Source organism: Melospiza melodia, chromosome 6 (assembly GCF_035770615.1).
Source record: "Melospiza melodia melodia isolate bMelMel2 chromosome 6, bMelMel2.pri, whole genome shotgun sequence".
NCBI lineage: Eukaryota > Metazoa > Chordata > Aves > Passeriformes > Passerellidae > Melospiza > Melospiza melodia.
In genome coordinates, this window is record NC_086199.1 from 76,362,036 (window position 1) to 76,380,139 (window position 18,104).

The window sequence follows — 18,104 nt, forward strand, 5'->3', positions numbered from 1 at the left end:
GTGGTTTTCAAAAAGATTTGAAAAAATACCAGCAGCTGGTTTGAAGTCTTGCCAAACCTGTTACTGTTTCTCACAGAATGATTTCCATAAATCTACTGCGAGTTAATCAAATGGGAGGCCCTGTTTCCAACACAGGCATTAGAGAGAAATATGTTCCAGCTGTAAGTGCTTAAAATGTCTCACCTTAAGGATTTCTGTTTTCTCATGGACTTTTTCCATATAGACTTTACTATTGCTAATTTAAATAAAAAGCAACATACTAAATTGTATGAAGGTTTCAGTAAATGTAAATATCAATAAATGCCTACAGAAATTCATATCCAATAATGTGCAATGATGGCATGAAAGCGATCAGAAATAGAAAAAAATCACTTCCCTTCCTTTCAAAGAAATAAACGTACTGTTGAAAATTAATTGAAACGTACTGTTGAAAATTAATTGAAGAAATCAAATTCTACCCTACTCATAAATGCCCCTTATAAAGAGATAACATATGTTTTGCCTTTAAAAATAAAACTAAATTGGTGAGCAAATTAAGGGCAATTAATTTCAGCATGTAAGACTTTGGAATGAGCTTGTTTTAAAGGACAAAAATGAGGGAACTTGACTTAATTAATGAAAATAAAATCTGAAAATTTTTACACATCCCTTTTGTCTGGCTGAGGAAAGAATACAAGCAAGGATTGTCCTATTTGAGTTAAAAGGCAAAAAGACAACTGAGTGCAGACTGACCAATGAGATAGTGAGATTATAAAACAAGGCTTGACACAGCTGTGCAGAAGGTAAAAACTATTTTTAGTTTGCTGATCTTTGATGGTATCACTTATTATAATGTTAAATAATATTAGATATTGCTGAAAATAAGAGTTAAGACCATAGAACAGGTAGGTGCCATTTACTCTTAAATCCTCTATTTCCTAAAACCCTTTTCAATGGTGAAAATGGGCTTCAGAAACTATTAATGCACTTGCTACAGAGCCTACCACTTGAAGGGAATTGCATATTTACATAATGAGAAAAGCAATATCTGTGCTTCAGATTCTTGTTTCCCTCTCAAATCTTGCATCAGATTGATGTTACTCCTTGGATTTGTGCTGGAAACACAGTCAACAATACAGGGATGCTTCTTCTTCTGCTGTGCAGTTCTTGCAACATCATCAAAGCCTTTTCTGTAAATAGGTAAATGCACAGCCATTTTTTCATATGGCAAGTGGGCTGGGGGCGCACAAAACCTGGGGATGGGACACAGCTGGAACACCTGGCCCCAAGCAGAGGGATATCCCACCCCATATGGGGTCATGCTCAGCATGTAAGTCTGAGGGAAGAAGGAAGGTGGGGACATTTGGAATGATGGCATTTTCCTCCCAAACAACTGTCACAAGTGACGGGGCCCTGCTCCCATCAGTGTGGCTGAACACCTGCCTGCCCATGGCAAGCACTGAATTAGTTCCTTGTGTTGCTTTGCTTGTGTGTCCTTTTGCTTTCCCTATTAAACTGTCTTTGTCTCAACTGACAAGTTTTCTCGCTTTTACTCTTCTGATTCTCTCCCCCATCCCACTGCTTGGGGAGAGAGTGAACAGCTGCAGGGGGCTCGGTTGCCAGCTGGGGTTAAACTGCAAGAGTCTTTTTGGCACCATACACGGAGCTCAAAACATTTGAGATAATGACAGATTTGACTGACATGTGCTAGATTGCATTTATAGCTGCTATTTCTGTTCAGCTAATAAGCAGCAGGCTCCTGTGTATTAGTCTAGTGCTCCTTAGTGGCTGCTTTTGCTTTTGCTGTAGTGCTGTGTAGCCTCAAACCATCTCTGCCCCAGCCAAAACCAGCACACGTGCATGAAATGCAGATGGTGATGATGCAAACTGTGGAAGGATGATACAATACCAAACTGTGACACGCTTGCTTCAATAGCAAGGTAATATAGACCAGCATAAGAACCCTCCTCAAATGTCTAACAGATATATTAAGGGTGGCAGACAAAAGGAAGGAGATGTATGGATGGGGAAGCACCAGAAAGCATAGTGGAGGGAACATAAAAATGTTGATGGCATGCAGATTGGTAGTTCATTTAGTTCACAGCACTTCATGTAGCTTCTGGGGATACCCAAGCAGTAAAATCAGACAACCTAAAATAATTTACAGACCAAAACAGAGTCGAGCTGTTGAGATGAAATCAGAATGATAAAGAGCACATTTACATAAGGAGAACACAGTATGGCAAGAAAATCTAACATATTCAAGAAGTGGAACCAGATGGAGAAACAAATATCCCCTTTACTGTTAGGTTCTAAAGAGCATAAAAGATGTATCCAACCCTGACTTGTAGGATACTGGCATAAGAAGGATGCTAGAGAAGTTGTAGAGAAGGTCATAGCTGGTGCTCCACATCCTCTCTGTCATTTCAAGCTATCCTGACCAGCTGGGTACACTCATATGGATTCTGGACAGACTACTGAATGCATGTATCTTTGTGCCTTTGAATACATAGATATTAAAGGGTGAATTAAACCCTTTTTGTTCTAAAATAGCATCACCTATCTCTCCTATAACATCTGGCACTGAACTTTGCTACACCATCATTAAATTGTTTAATAAAAAAGGACCAACAAGAAGACTGCTGTTTATCCTTACAGGTACATTTTTAAAACTGCTGATTTTTTCATCAGAAAAGAACACAGCAATAAATGATGTGGATTATTTATTATGTCAAGAGTTAGTGAAGGAACAGAAGCTGAGCTGTTACTTAAATGAGATTAATGTATGAATGGACTAAGACACTAAAGAAGAGGAACAAAAGAAAACCAAATTCCTACAGGCATAAGACTATATGAAAATTCAGCCTATAGGATGCACAGTTTTCCTGTTGAAACCATTTTTCAGGAAGAAACAAGATTTAGTCAGTTGACATATATAATAGGAACTAAGAGCCCCAAAGAAAAAAGACTGAATGGAAAAGGGAAGCCAATATTTTTCTGATGCCATCTTCAGCAAGACATAAAAATGATTATCAGGTGCCAACAAACTTAATAAGCATCAGTGACAAAACCAGAACTAGAAATACTGACAAAGTAGCCTGAAAACAATTCTGTAGAGGTGCATTCACAGTAATTTCTAACTGAAGATGCTGGATAAAATCAAACATAACTACATAGCTGTTGGTCAAAGAAACCCAAACCATTAAACAAACCCTAAAACCCTCATCTTGTGTTCCATCAGAATTCAAACCAGAGATTTGTTTTGGATAGGAACTGAAAAGATCTCAGTAAGGCTTCTAATATGAGAAGAATGCACATCTTCTCCCTATCTTAAAGAAATGACAGATTGAAGTTACCAAAACTTGAAAATAACATTTGGCCTTGGAAGACAGCATACTAAGAAATGAAAACTCTTGCTCCCAAAGTTAATTGAAAAGAACATTTTAAGGAGGAACTGACTATCTGATGCAGTACTAGTATACAGAGACTAGAACTCATGCAATGCATATGTGAGCCAGGATGTATTGAAAGGTTGTTCTCTTCTGAAGGAACACATGTAGAGAATTGTTACAATTTGAGAAGAAAAAGTATTTCTAGGGAAAGACTGAGTGACCTGTTTGAAATTTTTCTGACCTGTTTGAAAATTTTCACTGGACTCAGGAAAAGAATGAAATTCTGTGGCTTAATAAACATCAACTAGTAATTAAGACATACAAATGTAGAGAAATTTTGCACATTAGAGCTTCTTTGTATGATTCAATCTGTAACAAGTCTGAAGAGTAGCTGATTCTGTGACTGCAAGAATTGTCCTGGATGTTCTGGATCTGAAGCTAATTCCCAGCTACTCTAAAATAAACAGTTCCTCAGCATGACTAAGGGAAGAGAGCTATATTTTGGCGCTGCTATACTATTTAATACCAACTCCAGGTATAAATAAATAAAGTACTACTTGAAGCACACATATTCAATAAAGAAAGCTAAGACAAATAGGTAATTCTACTGAAAGCCAATGTTCAGCCTGCAGTTTACCCTAGTCTGTCTTCTCCAGAGTTGACTTGTTGATGAGTCTATTTTGGTACTAATAAAAATGCCCAGAAGACTATCCCTGAAGTTTTTGACCTTCCTACAAAGTGTATCTTCCATTTTTGAAAGGATTTTAGTAACTATGATGTATTTGAGGGATTTTTAATATCCTGAGCAACCAGATTGCTTCTTCCTCAGTTAAAACGTCTCACTCTTGAAGCTGCAGCATGCTGTTAACTACCAGGGTTTGTAACCAAAAAATAAGACATGCTAGGTCTGCATTATCCACATGTTTTGCCAAGATTATACACTTTAAACAATGGGGGTAAAAGGTAATGAATATATGAAAATATTCTGGTATCTTAATTAGTAATTGATCTGAAAATCACTGCTGCATTGTGCTGAGAAGAACACAGGAGGATACAGTAGATTGATGTGCCTTAGGAACCACGATTCATTCTAAGGCAACTAGGGCCACTTTCTACTCAAATACACATTATAATAGCATCTCTTTTTACTAAACATAATTTTCTGTAATCCAGGATTGTACATTGAAAAAAACTAAGAGGAAATTAAACCTAGAAATAACAATGAAAACATTGGAAGTTTTAGCAGGAACAAGTATCTAGCTACATCTGTGTGTATTTTTAAAAGAAAAAGCAAGAAACCCTAACAGTGCTTGGAGTGTGATCTCACCTATGTAGATCATCCTAACAATCTGAAACATTCTTGGCACTTTTCTGTGCTCTTCAACCTAATCGCAGCTAAACAGCCCTGCCAAAGCACTTGCTAATTACTCAAACAAGTTTCTACATAGAAAAAACTTCAGCTATGCAAACTTCAAAAATAAAAACAAAACAAAATTCGCTTGGAAATTTAGCGTACGCATTCAAACTTTAAAATACATTCACATACTTGCCATACTTCACTTTGATGACCACCTTAAGGAGAAACAGTAAGTTTCAAGAAGAAAAAAATGTTATGCACTCAAATGAACACAAAATATCTACACTGTGGATACCAATACAGCTTACTAAACCACACCTTCACCAGCATCATATTATTAGCTAAGAATTTCTGGTAAGGAACATGATTTTTCTTTTACTGATAAATATTGAACACCTCTACTGAAAAATTTCTAACAACAAAAATTGACAAAAACTTCTTGCCATATCCACCTGCTCCATTCTGCTAATGTGCTTACTTCACATAGCAATTCTATATTGAAAAAGTAATAGACTGAAAACATAAATATTAATTAGATTTATCATTAATTTGTAACTCATTTGATTGTGTGGATGTCAATGGACACATTTCACATTAAAGTGGTGGATCATGACAGATCATTTTTTGTTAGCAGTAAGCGAAAGAAATTACTGAAATCAGTTTGGTTTTTTTTGATCACAGAAACAACTTTCATCAGCATTTTTTTTTCCCCAAAATCTTTAAAGTTTTTTCCTAGGCTATTTCATTTCAGATATTCTCTGCACCTGGAACATTTACATAAATTACATGTGTCATTCTTTCTACATTGGGAATATAAGGTCTTTAGGTGAATATCTACTTATGAATGATAAAGACAATAGTTTTTCATAGGAAACAGAGTAACAGAAAGTGACCAACTAGCAGAATTCAATGTACTGTTACAAAGAAGGTGTTAATGGACGGAGCAGAGGATAGGTGAGATGACTGTTTTGTAAGACTTGAAAAAATTCTGAAAAGTAGCTTTGCTTTCTCATTTTAGCTGTAAAATAGAGCCTGTAGACTTTTATTACACAGGAATTAAAAGTTATCTATTTCAACTACAAATATGTAAGGATCTAACTTACTACTGAGGGTTTTGTCTGGTTCAGTGTAACTAAACAATGGATAGCTAGGGAAGGGACAGAAAACAAGCAAGTAAAGTAGAGAGAGACTTTCTCTTAAGTAAAATGTAAGGAGTGAAGGGAATGAAGCAGCAAGATGGAAAAAACCCCACACTCTCATCTTAGAAGTACTATAACAAGTTCCTTAGGATCCTTTATGATCAAAGATAACACTGGAAGAAACTTTGCACCTTGAAGTGAAAGAGCTGAACATCAGTGAGACTGATGATCTTGCAAAGTGAAATACTTTGAACATCTCTTGTCACTGAAATGAATTCCTGGTGATAATTAAAAACCTGTCCTTGGTCTTCTAAATCTACTTCCTTTGACTTTGACATGCAACATTGCCAAAAATTAAGTACTGATTATATCGTATATGTATGGGAGAAGTGAAGACTTCAACTTGAAAACTGCAATTTTCTTTTATGCTCATATGAACCCCCTAGGAGTAGAACAAAATTCAAAGTTTGAAATAATGACTCAGTCATTTATTCTGGATATATTCTTTTGAGTTATGTGAATTTATGGATCAAAGGTTTTATACTGTAAGCTAAAAAAACCCCCAAGAATCAACAGTAATGCAAATATTAAAAAAATTCTCCGTATTTCTAAAAGTATTTTACCCTAGGTATCCCTACTGCTTTTGTGTCTGAAAAGAACATTTTACCTAATGAAAATGCTAAACCCAAACACAGACAAAAACATAGTGATATCTTATAATCTGAGCAGCTTCTGGAATGACAAGAAAAACTTGTAAACCACACTGTGTCATCCTAAGCTTCTGTGAGTATTCAGCAAATTCATCTAATCATGTTAAGAAAGCCGTGAAACTTTTAAACAATCAAAACTGTATTGAACAAGATAAAAATGTCACAATTACTATAAACTTTATGGTTGAATGATTGAAAAGGGAGGACTGTTAGTGCAGTTTTCCTCTGAGTAAAACTTGATTGCCTCTATATGTGAATCCATCTACTACAAATGTGGTTTAAATGCTCTTTGTGCAATGGTCGATGTTCTTTGAAACTCAAACACAGTTATAGAGAACAAGAAAGGTGTTCTACAGAAATTTATTAAAAGCTAACAAAAGCTGGTTTGCTTAGTCTTGGGGATGTACCTAATCACTTACATAGAGTAGTCCCAATGGCAATTTGTCTTAAAAAGTTCCCACCTACCAAGAAATATAATGAGTTCTTTTAACAGGAAATGACATTTATGAAAACTGATTGAAATATCCAGGTTCCAACTCAATATTTATCATTTAGTACTTTGTTTGAAACAGAGATTTTCAGAAAACATGGATGATAAGTTGTAAACAGTAAAGCAAATTTGCAATTAAATGTTGTATTTTGTCTACATGATCTGCTTGCATACATAAACAGCATTAGGTTTTCCAAAATATGATAATGAAAATGTGCATTAGTAATCAGGAGCATTAGTAACCTGTTCTCCCATACCTTTTCTTCAATATCCTCATGCATTAGTAACCTGCTACTTACATTCATTTAACAGAGGTGCTCCCGTCATTGCAGAAGCTTGATTTTTTTTTTTTTCCTGAGACACACAGAGCTTTGTGTTATTCAGCAAATTCAGTAAGAGAGATGTAAGGGTTCATGTACACTTAGGACAAAAAAAAATGCAACAAGAAAACAGTACAACAAAAGAAACTGGAATATGCAGTTGACAAAGAAATATAGTGCCACTTGCTCTGTGGCTAGACCAAAAATAACCATAATCAAAGAACTAATTTTTTTCCCTGACACTTCCTTTTCTTTGTTTCATGTCATATATGCATGTTTTGGAGCTCTGAAATGAGTTCCTAAACCAGCAAATGAGCATATTGAAAAGATACACACTTACAGATTAAAGAAAGAAAATAAATAACCTCAGAACATCACCTGGATGCTGAATTCTATTTATTTTTATTCTCATTACTGTGTGGGGAAGAGGCCAGTATAAATTTAATTCATATTGCATTATTAGAAAGCCAGGATCCAAAAGGAAAAACAGAACAACTGAAGACATTTAGACACATTGATAATCTTGAAGAATCTGAATGAACCACATTTCTTGATAAATTTAGATGATGTTTGGAAACTTGAGGATACTGTAAATGACTGAACAAAAATATAATGAGTTGTTTCTTTGTTTTTTGAAAGTAATATATAAAATGAACCAAGAACTGTCTAAGTGGTAAAGAAGCTTATGTGCAAAATCCAACCCCTAAGTAATAGGAACAGATGCCATCTTCTGTCAAGTTTATTTTCCAGTATGTTTTTTTAAATTTTCCCCTATATCGGCTTGTAACAAACCACCATCAAATACACCACAGAAAATATCATCTAGCTAGCTGTTGCATGGCAATTCCTGTTATAAAAGTGGTGTGGTCTCACACATTTTGGACAAAACCTGATTTTGCAGTCATATGTGAAAAGCAGGTCTCAACATGAAATACCAAAGCATGATCTAATTATGAAATGAGCTCACCTCCACTAATTGCCCAAACACAGTTTCAGATTTTCAATCTTTTTCAAACTTCCAGTACATTCCTTCTATAATCTCTGAATCTATCAAGAGAGTTTAGAGGACTGGATTCTGCTTCAGAGCAGATAGGCTTTACTCCTTCCCATTGTGACAAACTTCCTGAAAATATATAGGTATCATCTAGAGCTATTTTCAGCAGAGCTGTCTCCTACTTATGCCTGTTACTTGCCCACCTTTGGTTTTCTTTGGACAATTTTATTTTATCAATGGGCAAAAGGCTCAGTGCAGCTTCTCTGTTTTGTCTTGCTCTTCTGCTCTGAGCATTGTAATGTAAAAAGCTCCATGTTTTTATTTTGAAGCTATCAGACAATATACAATTTTTTAGGAAAAAAAGTGAAGGAGATGCTTACAGTTAGAATTTGCTGAATAATCTCTAAGAAAAGCAGACTATATAATGAAGCTCAAGTTTGCTGTCCATCAGAATAATTTTGATTCTATTACAGTGAAGTAAGTACTGCATAAAACAATCCCATAGGTTAAACCAAAATATTTCTACGGGTGGTTGCCCATAAATCTTGTTTGCTGACAGAAAAGAGTGAGACAGTAGGAGAGAAGAACTAGCAGATGCTGGTAATCATTTTAGCAAGCAGAATAAGCTTCAAGGATCATGAGTTAGATAAGGAAGAATGTTATTATTTGCCATCTGCTACTGGTTTATTATTATGTCAGCATCTGGTGCCACAGAAAGATCTCTGTGATGTGAACACACAAAGCAAATTTAGACAGTTTTCTTCTGCTGAAAGGAATTCTGCTGAAGGTAAACATTACAGGGCTTGCCACTGGTCAATTTGCTTAGCTTTTGATGCATGCTATTTAAAGCCTGATAAAAAGTAAACATATAGAGTTCACCTCAGTGATTAAATAGTATAGTCTAATCACTAAGAACTGAATAATAATCCCACAAGGTTGGCATTAAAACTTTCTTTCTATTAAATTTTGGCTGGTTTTTTGTTTCCAAATGTCAGGCAGCAAATATCTAAGTTTGAGCAAAGCCGGTTGGTTTGAAAGTCTTAAACTGAACAATAACAAAGCGGGGCACAGATCTGCCCCAGCCCAGGCTAGAAATTTGCACATATATTTTTTTAATAAAATACTGTTTGCTTAATGTTGTTTCTCAGTGGCAGGATTATCTATGTTCCTGGGGATACTGAAGGACGCTAAATACATTCAAGGTGCTAACACTTCATATTCATGATGGGTATTGCAAGAGAACATGAAACTTCAGTAACCACAAGGTGTTGGTGGACCCACAGGTTGAACTGTGCACCAGTACACGTGGAACGAGCTACACTGTCCTGCATTTATCTGTCCTACAGAATGACACAGCCCTTGCATGCGAACCAACCTTGTTCAGCAGAGGCAAGACATTAATCTGATAGATTACAGGGCTGAGCATGGAGCTTGCAAGGCATAAATGTACTTACTTTTGGTGTTGGGCAGGATGCAGTGGAGAGGCGAGAGGTGGCTTGGGCACGAGGGGATTCTGAAGGAGTAGTACTGAGGGAGGCTGTATCACGTGGGAGAACCTGAACACCACGAGAGATGATGGAATCTGGAATCTTAAAAAGAAGAGAGACGGAATTAATAGCAAAAAATATACTGTACGTGAAACTCAAGACCTTGCCTCAAAAACACAGGAATAGCCCACTCCTCGGTTTGCACACCTCCTCATACTCAGTGCTTGGCAGTGGTTAAGGGCATACTTTCCTAATTTCAGTAACAAACGCCTAAGAAATATATAAGGTCACATTCTAATTGAAGTAGCACAGAACATACTAGTTCTGAAAAAACTATGAATCAAACATACTACAACAAGAAAGAATAAGAAAACAATGGTTTCCTCTTAAATCTTCGTTTAAAACCCAACAATGATTTCTACCATGGCATGAAGGGAGGCAGACTTTCCATCCACTAACCAGGGGGAAATACTCTGAAAAGAAAACCATTTGCTAGAAATTTACTGAAGCCCTCTAAAGATATGTCATGCAATGAGAAAACTTCTCATGAGAAATGTCATGCATTGAGTAAATAGTCTTTATTCCATGAACTGCCTCCTTTCTGCTCTACCATGTTCCTAGACTGTTTTTTGCCAGTCGGTTCCTGTCAGCTCTCCTCAGAGGATCTTTCAAGGCTAAGCACCCGATGCTGCAATGTCCACTGTAAATTCTGAAGTCAGCAGAGTTTCTTTTCAATGTGGACAGCTATGCTGGGGATATCTTCCTCTTCAGAAACAGAGCCTAACCGGCCTCTACATGGAGTATTCTGATTTGCAAATCACATCTCAGAGATGTATCTTAGAGGTAAATGGAATCAATGATATTCCAAATGCTCAAATGGTTTGTAATAGAAGCATGATTTCCCTTCTGTTTACTTTTTCTCCTGAAATCCCATCTTAAATTCATTAAAGCCCAAAAGCGGCTGACAGTCCCCAAGTTTTATATTGGCATAGATACTCCCTACAACTTTCAATGCTTCTTTATAATGTCTATGGCTAAGGAAAATACAGCAAAAAACACACTTTCAAAGGGCATAAAATAAAAAAATGAAAGAAAGAACAGCTTCAAGTCTTCAAATAAGATACCTTTTAACTGCTCTCCTTTGATAAAAAACTGCATGCATCTTGATATGATTGTGTAGGGGTCCATTACCCCTTTTGTGTACTCCAAGACCCCACAACATGAATAACAATATTGCTTTTGGAAATGGTATCATGAATCACTTCTCCCTAGGCTTACACTGGGTGCTCTAGAGTACCAGATACTTCATACCAGATACTCATACCCTTCAGGCAAGAAACATTTTTATTTCCCACCATATTGAGCAATCATTGTTTCTACAATTTTATCTGATATCACCTTTTTGTAATAATAACCTCTTCTGCAATAAAGTGACTGATAGAATCCCAGTTTCCCCTGAACTGCATGTGTAGTACTAATTTTTCGCCTGTGAGAAAATTAAAATTTAAGTAAAATTTCAGCCATGATATTAATCAGAAAAGAAGCTGAAGATTAAGGGAAAAGATGATCACAGGCACTTAATTTCAGTAAGAATTATTTCCAAATCACTACCTTTAAATAAAATGTAATTACCAGAAAATAATTAATATATAAACCTATCTAGATTGTAGAGAAAAATTTCTCACTGAGAGTATAAAGTTAGGTCACAGAGTTCAAATTTTGCTCTTTTTCTAATATGAATGTGCTGTATTGCTAGATAAATTAGCACTAACATTCTCTTTGAACCACTACAACCTGCTGAATTTTGTGAATCTACTAGTATGTCTATTCCATTAACAGAAACATACAAAAAAAATAATGTGACATGGGGAATTTCTCATTTTTCTCACTTACATTTAGAGAGTTTTTGAATTTTAATATTAAAAAATTAAATTTAGGCAATATAATCCTCTAATCAAGTCAGCTTCTTGTTAACTCTGTTAAAGAGTTAATAAACCCCTGAGAAATTTCTGTGTGTCACAGAAACCTGGAATAAAGAAGGGCAGGAACGTTACTGTATTTTGGACAGACTGTTTTTTTAACTTTCACTAAGGCACACTGAGGATTTATGATTTGTCTCCCTAATATTTTTATTAATTTTTCATTTTCAAATAAAATGAATACAGAGCAGAGATCTCAAAACTTTAAACGGAGTACAGTGAAATTCTTAGTTCTTAGTGAAAATAGTTTCTGTTTGTACTAGCTGGAGTGGAAAACCTATTGCAACATACTGACAAAGACAGAAAGTAAAGAGAAATGGATGAAAGTGATGGAGAAAGATATTCACCATATCCATCAGTCATGGCTTGTACAATTTTCATCTGACCTGGCCTTTCTCTGGTACTTTTATTTTGGTTTAAATATTTCTGTCTTCATATTAGAGAACTTTGACAAGATCATTGATAAGAAAATGGAAAATATATGAGTTCTTTGTTCTCTTTTGCTCAGAGCTGAAACAAAGATTGACAATGATGGTGAGGTGAGAAAACGCTCTCTAGATGGCAATTACTATGACTTTTATACAAGAGAAAAAATGCCTTAAAAACAAACAGAAAGTACAGCTTAAAAACCCCAATAACCTGTCAAAAAAATAACCACTTTCTGCTTTGAATTTGAAGATCTGATTTGGATTATATAATGCATAAAACAATAGCTCAAGAGTCATCTGCAAAAGAACACAGAAACATGTATGACAGTTTAACAGTGTTCTTCCTGGAGGCTAAATTAACTGTTCTATTGGTACTGAGTAATTTGGTGCAAATTCTAGTTTGGTGACCTCAACTCAAAAAAAACCTCATCAAAAAACAACAACAAAATAACCACCCAACCATGTATATGTACTATATAGCTTTATCATCAGGTGTGTGAACTTTAAAGTTTTCACATTTCCTAAGTGAATTTTCAACGGACACAGAAGCATGTTTTAAATACAGAGGCATTAGGCTATTTGATTGATGGTTTAAATTACTATTTGCCGAAGGGAACAGGTCCTTTATTACCATTCATTGGAATAGTTTTCTACTATTCACCAAAACCTAGTAATTTATAACAAGTCCATTGCTTCCTGACTCCCAGAGTCTTCTGTTTTTGAGAAACACAGGAAGCAAATATGAGACAGAAACTGTAAGTCATGAAAGCAAACTATGAACACCCAGTGCAAATGCTGTATTATGTTGAGAAAAAAACTGAGAGAAGAGCAGCAAAACAAGACAAAGAGGAAAAAGGTATCATTTCATAGCTCTAAAGCAGTAATTTTAGGAGATTATTTTAATTATATTCAATGATTGAGTATATTAGATGATAAAACCAGTGACTAATGAGAAACATAGGCTTTATAGCAATTATTATATCTCAGCAGATAAATTGTTCAAAGTGACAACACACATGACCTTTACCTTGTTTAGCTCTTTATCTTAAACAGATATTTTCTGTGACATGGGCTCTCAAAGATAGCACTGATGTGTCTTTGTTAGAAGAAATAAATAGCATTGTCTGTGCATACCTAGACTAGGAGGCAGGCAGAGCATTTTTAGTTAGTGTTAGTGCAAAAGCCTCTTGGAAGTGTCTCTTACCAGTTCTCCTGCACTGCCTGCTGTGTGATGGCAATAACTGATGAGACCAGGGATGGGCTGTTGACCTTTAGCCATGATAACAGCTGGACTGGGATAGGATGGATGCTTCTAATGCACAACACATAACAGCCATGAATACAGTGACAGGAAAACATGAAACTGCACAAGCAAATGACCAAAAATGAATGAGGTGAAAACAACCGTGATATCAAAACGCCAAGCTCATAAGAACACAGCCAGTTGAAATCTCAGGTTATTTCCTGCCTTTAAAAATGGCATATATTATTCATCTTTGCCTGCATAAAAAGAAATTAAACAATTTAAAATTTGCATAATAAAAACTGATACTTGCAAAAGATAATTACCTTAATTCATCCCTGCAAAGACATATGTAATCAGGATTTTCTGTGTATTGGGAGATGATCTCCAGCTGCAGCTGTCTTAGAAATGTCAAGATGTCTCAGACCTGAATTCACATTTCTGGAGTTAGAATGTTGCTGCTTTGGTTTAGAAATTGTTTAATATAATTTTGAGTTACTTAGACTTTCAATTCTCATAATAGGAATTAAAACCACAACGTTTGGAGTAGATATGGAATAATGCAGTTTGGAAAAAACTGTTTCCAAACACATAGGGATACATTATTTTTCCATTCAAAAACTGAATCCATAATACTGAGGTAAATATTCATATATTGTTCAAATAATACAAAAATTCTTGGGAAGTTATTTAAAATTTGAATTCAAATTATTTACAAATTATTTACAAATTTCAAATTATTTTTTTTCTTCTTTTGCAGTCTCCAATTTGTTATTTTACTTTGAGTAATGCTGATCTATGATTATTGGTTAAAGCAAGGCTATAAAGACTTTATGATATTTAGTTTGTTGGCAGAATTTCACATCTTTTATGCAGACATGCACATTGGAATACAGTAATCAGGAGAGTTTCCTACTTAAATTATTACCTGTCTGTCATACTTTTACCAGTTTCCAGAAACTAAAATTTTAATTTCAAATTAGATATTATGGCTTGCAAAGTTTTGTTGTGATTCCTTAACATGCCGCCTACTGGACTTTGCATGTTCAGGCGTGTGAATACTTTGAATTATAAAAAGCCACTAAAACCAGTCTGTCACATCAGAATGGTATTATAAAACATATGTTAACACCGAGATAATAAATGATATTTCTCCCACTGGAATTTGAAATCACCTACCAAAACAGAATTCATATATTTTTATGAAGCTCTACTTCTACAAAATGTACCTGAAATAAATCTGTTTGAGACGAGGACATAAATGTAGAGTCATAACATGCAAATGAAGGGTGGTGGGAAGTGCCTGAGACAGAAACTGAAGGGTCTCCTGAGGAGAGGAGCCAGACTCACCTTAGCTGCAATGGCTGCTGCTGTTATATGTGAGGAAGAACTGTCCTCTGTTGAGGCAACTCCGCTATCCTTCTTCTCTTCCTCCTCTTCCTCACACTGCACTCCTTTGTCTTCTGTCTGTTTGTGAGGGCTGGTGGTTGGAGGAGGAGAAAGAGGAGGTGGTGGTGAAGGTAGATCTTCAAGCTCATCGTGTACCTCCTTCACTTTGACAATGGCATCGCGCAAAAGATCAATGGCGTGAGGTAGGGCTGGCAGTATAAACTGAAAGCATTCCTGCGCAGAACGAGAAGAGAAACCACCATGAAAAGCTACCTGCACCTGCAAACACGAGTTTACTCTTTCAGTATGTTTGGGATTTAAGCGCATCTTTTCACGTGATCAGAAATAAAACCCACCATGTCCTTATGCAACTGCTCTTAAAAGAAAAATGAACTCAGAAACAGATCTGGTGACTATTCTATAAATTTTTGCTTTTTTTCATGCAAATACAGTAAATTGAACAACAGGGCTATTGCAATGAGCTAATGCTGAAAACAAGAGTTACATTTCTGTGAATATGTAATACAGAAAACAGTTCACAGCAACTGGCAGAATGCTACAAAAATACAGAATAAAAACATTAACTATATCCCTGCAGGGATATTAGTTTCAAATCCTTCCTATTATGCTCTCTTGCAATTAGAGAACAATTCATAAGGGTTTTCATAATTACACTTTTATATAATCATATCTTTTTTTTATTCATGGACCTATTTTACATACTGGAAGAATGACAAACTACACTGATGTCATTGTAATGCCATGTAACTAAAAAAACAAAAAAATTCATAAACAAGCTACTTTTTAAACCTCTCCTTGTCCTATAATCTTACAAGCAATTAGAACGTTTATTTTGTATGGGTGGAGAAAGCGAAACTGCAGGTGCTGTGCAGTTGCTCTTGCTCCATAATGGGCACACACATCAGTACCATGCACAGCTACCTGTGCTGCTGAAATTCCCTGGTGCTCCACCAGATCAAAGCAGCAACTCGGGACGGGATGTGCTGCAGCTGCCTGCTCTGAGCAGGGTCAGGATGAAACTCAGGCTTCTTAAGGCTTATTCAGCAAAGTCTTGAAAAACAATCCAACAACAGAGACTCCACAACCCTTGTCGACAACATGCTTTAGTGCTTAATTACCCTCAAAGTGTTTGGGGTTTTTTTCAGTTTTGTTTTGCTTTTCCATTTCTTTTCTTTTTCATCTGGAAGCTACCCCATTCATTTTGTGACTATTGTCTCATTCCTCTGCCAGGCACTGCAAGAAAGCTTTCTTATGTCATTTGAGGAGACTGCATACAAACATTTAAATATTGGAAAATGATACCAGGGTCACAAGAAATAATTGCCATGGCAATGCAGTCAGGAACACACAGGTTGACAGAGAAAGCTGGCAATACTCCTTTTGTTGCCCTTCAGTTATGTTTCAAGCATAGGAAAATTTAAAAAAAAAATGTATTCTGATATTTTAGATTATCCAGAAAATAAGTAATAATAATAAGTTCATAAATTGATAATGAAATAAATATTTTCAATAAATAAAAATAATGTAAACAAAATAACAAGCAAAGAATCCATCAGAAATTACTGGAATTTATATATCCCACTTTGTTAGTAAAACACAACTCACAAGCATTGCAAAGCTTCTAAACAAGAGCACATCTTTCAGTTGCTTCTTTACGAGTAATGAATGACAAGTCAGACTACCACATAGATTTATAAATTCTTTAAACATTCAAGTTGGTAGTGCAAACAGCTGGAGTAAACCAGATGAGCACAAATGCTGTATATAATCAATGTACATTAAAACATATTTGTAAATATAATAAAGATGACGACTTATAATGTAACTGCAAACTGCAGAGTTATTGTGCCTTTGCAGTATTAATTTTAAAATGGTTTAAAATAATGAAGCATACAACCATCATTACTTCAGCAAAGAAGCAAATCTCAAGTAAGTGAGAAAAAGAACCATTTCTGACGTGACCAATAACTGTAATAATTGACTACTCAGAGAAGCATGTTCCCCACTCCAGCAGTGAAATAAAGCCTTGCTGGCTTCAGTGTTAATGCCCAGATTCCCAGTAAGTCCTCCAAAAGCTCATGTTACACATGAAACTCATTGTTTCAGGCAACTGTTATTACAATTATAAAATCTCAAAGACTTAATAAACATCTGGTCATTTCACACTTTTCCCTCTTCCATAACTTTAACTATATTTTGCAAGACTAAAAACAAGCCAAAAATCCCCACAAAAATGGATGATTTCTGCAGATCTGGATTCAATGGTATATGCCACACAAATGTTCTCTGGTGAAAACTGCATGTTTGGCATGCAGTCCATTTTTGAGGTGAAGCATTTACACTGCTGTCATTTTCCATTAATATTTCATTAAAGAAATATGTATACTGCTGCAAATTCATAGCTTTATATAAGCTTCTCATATGATCCTATAATTTATACAATGGAAAGGAAATTAACAACTGGTAAAAGAGAAAAATGAGGGAAATTCCTGGTGAAAATCTGTCCTTTTTGGTTCTTGGGATCCAGTCTTTTATTGGCCCATTTTCTCCACTCTTCATCTTGAAAGTCTTTGCTCAAATCTGAGACTTTACAGAGGTCTCATACTAAAAGAAATCTCATACTAAAATGACAGGACAGATCATCATCATGACAGGAACAAATAAAAATCAGTTTATTTGAAGCTTGCTTGTATGATGAAATCATAGGACTTTTTTCCAGTAGAATTACCTTTTTTATTACTTAACTCTATATCAAAATACTCTTAAAATACTTATTAATGTTTTTTTCATTTCTTTTTTTCATTCACTTTCTGCAATTTACCTATCTTTAAAGTCTGATTGCCTCAGGACAATGACAATTGCTTCTGTGGGTTAGGAGTGCTCCTGAACACAATAAAAACTATTAGAGATTGTAGGCTATTTCATCTCTCTCCTAATTCAGCAAAAGAAGTATTTACTTGTGAAATAACCTTCTTACTTCTTTAAAATGGGGGGCCATTGCTATGTTAAATACAGGTACATACATATGATTTCTCATGTGTAACTGGCTGAATTTCAGGAAGGTATACTCCCACCCCATCATCCTCCAATGCATCTTGTGTCTTTTGAAGGCTTTTAAATTTTCTTTAAGTCACTGTCTCACTGGATTTCCAGAAATGCTGTAAGGAATGGTAGAA

At 35.5% G+C, this 18,104-nt stretch overlaps 1 protein-coding gene across 18 annotated transcripts in view; it reads right to left on the reverse strand.

Moving 5' to 3' along the window:
• The window catches only part of GPHN (gephyrin), a 263,372-nt gene that overhangs the window by 79,255 nt on the left and 166,013 nt on the right, over positions 1 to 18,104 (reverse strand). For 9 of the 18 annotated variants that reach the window (XM_063159324.1, XM_063159313.1, XM_063159323.1 and 6 more), the window contains 3 exons: positions 14,869 to 15,141; positions 13,480 to 13,587; positions 9,836 to 9,970 (listed from right to left, as the gene is read on the reverse strand). In XM_063159324.1, the coding sequence (XP_063015394.1) occupies positions 9,836 to 9,970; positions 13,480 to 13,587; positions 14,869 to 15,141 (516 nt within the window). The remainder of the gene's footprint in view (positions 1 to 9,835; positions 9,971 to 13,479; positions 13,588 to 14,868; positions 15,142 to 18,104) is intronic. The other 9 variants (XM_063159330.1, XM_063159328.1, XM_063159325.1 and 6 more) reach the window with 1 other exon arrangement.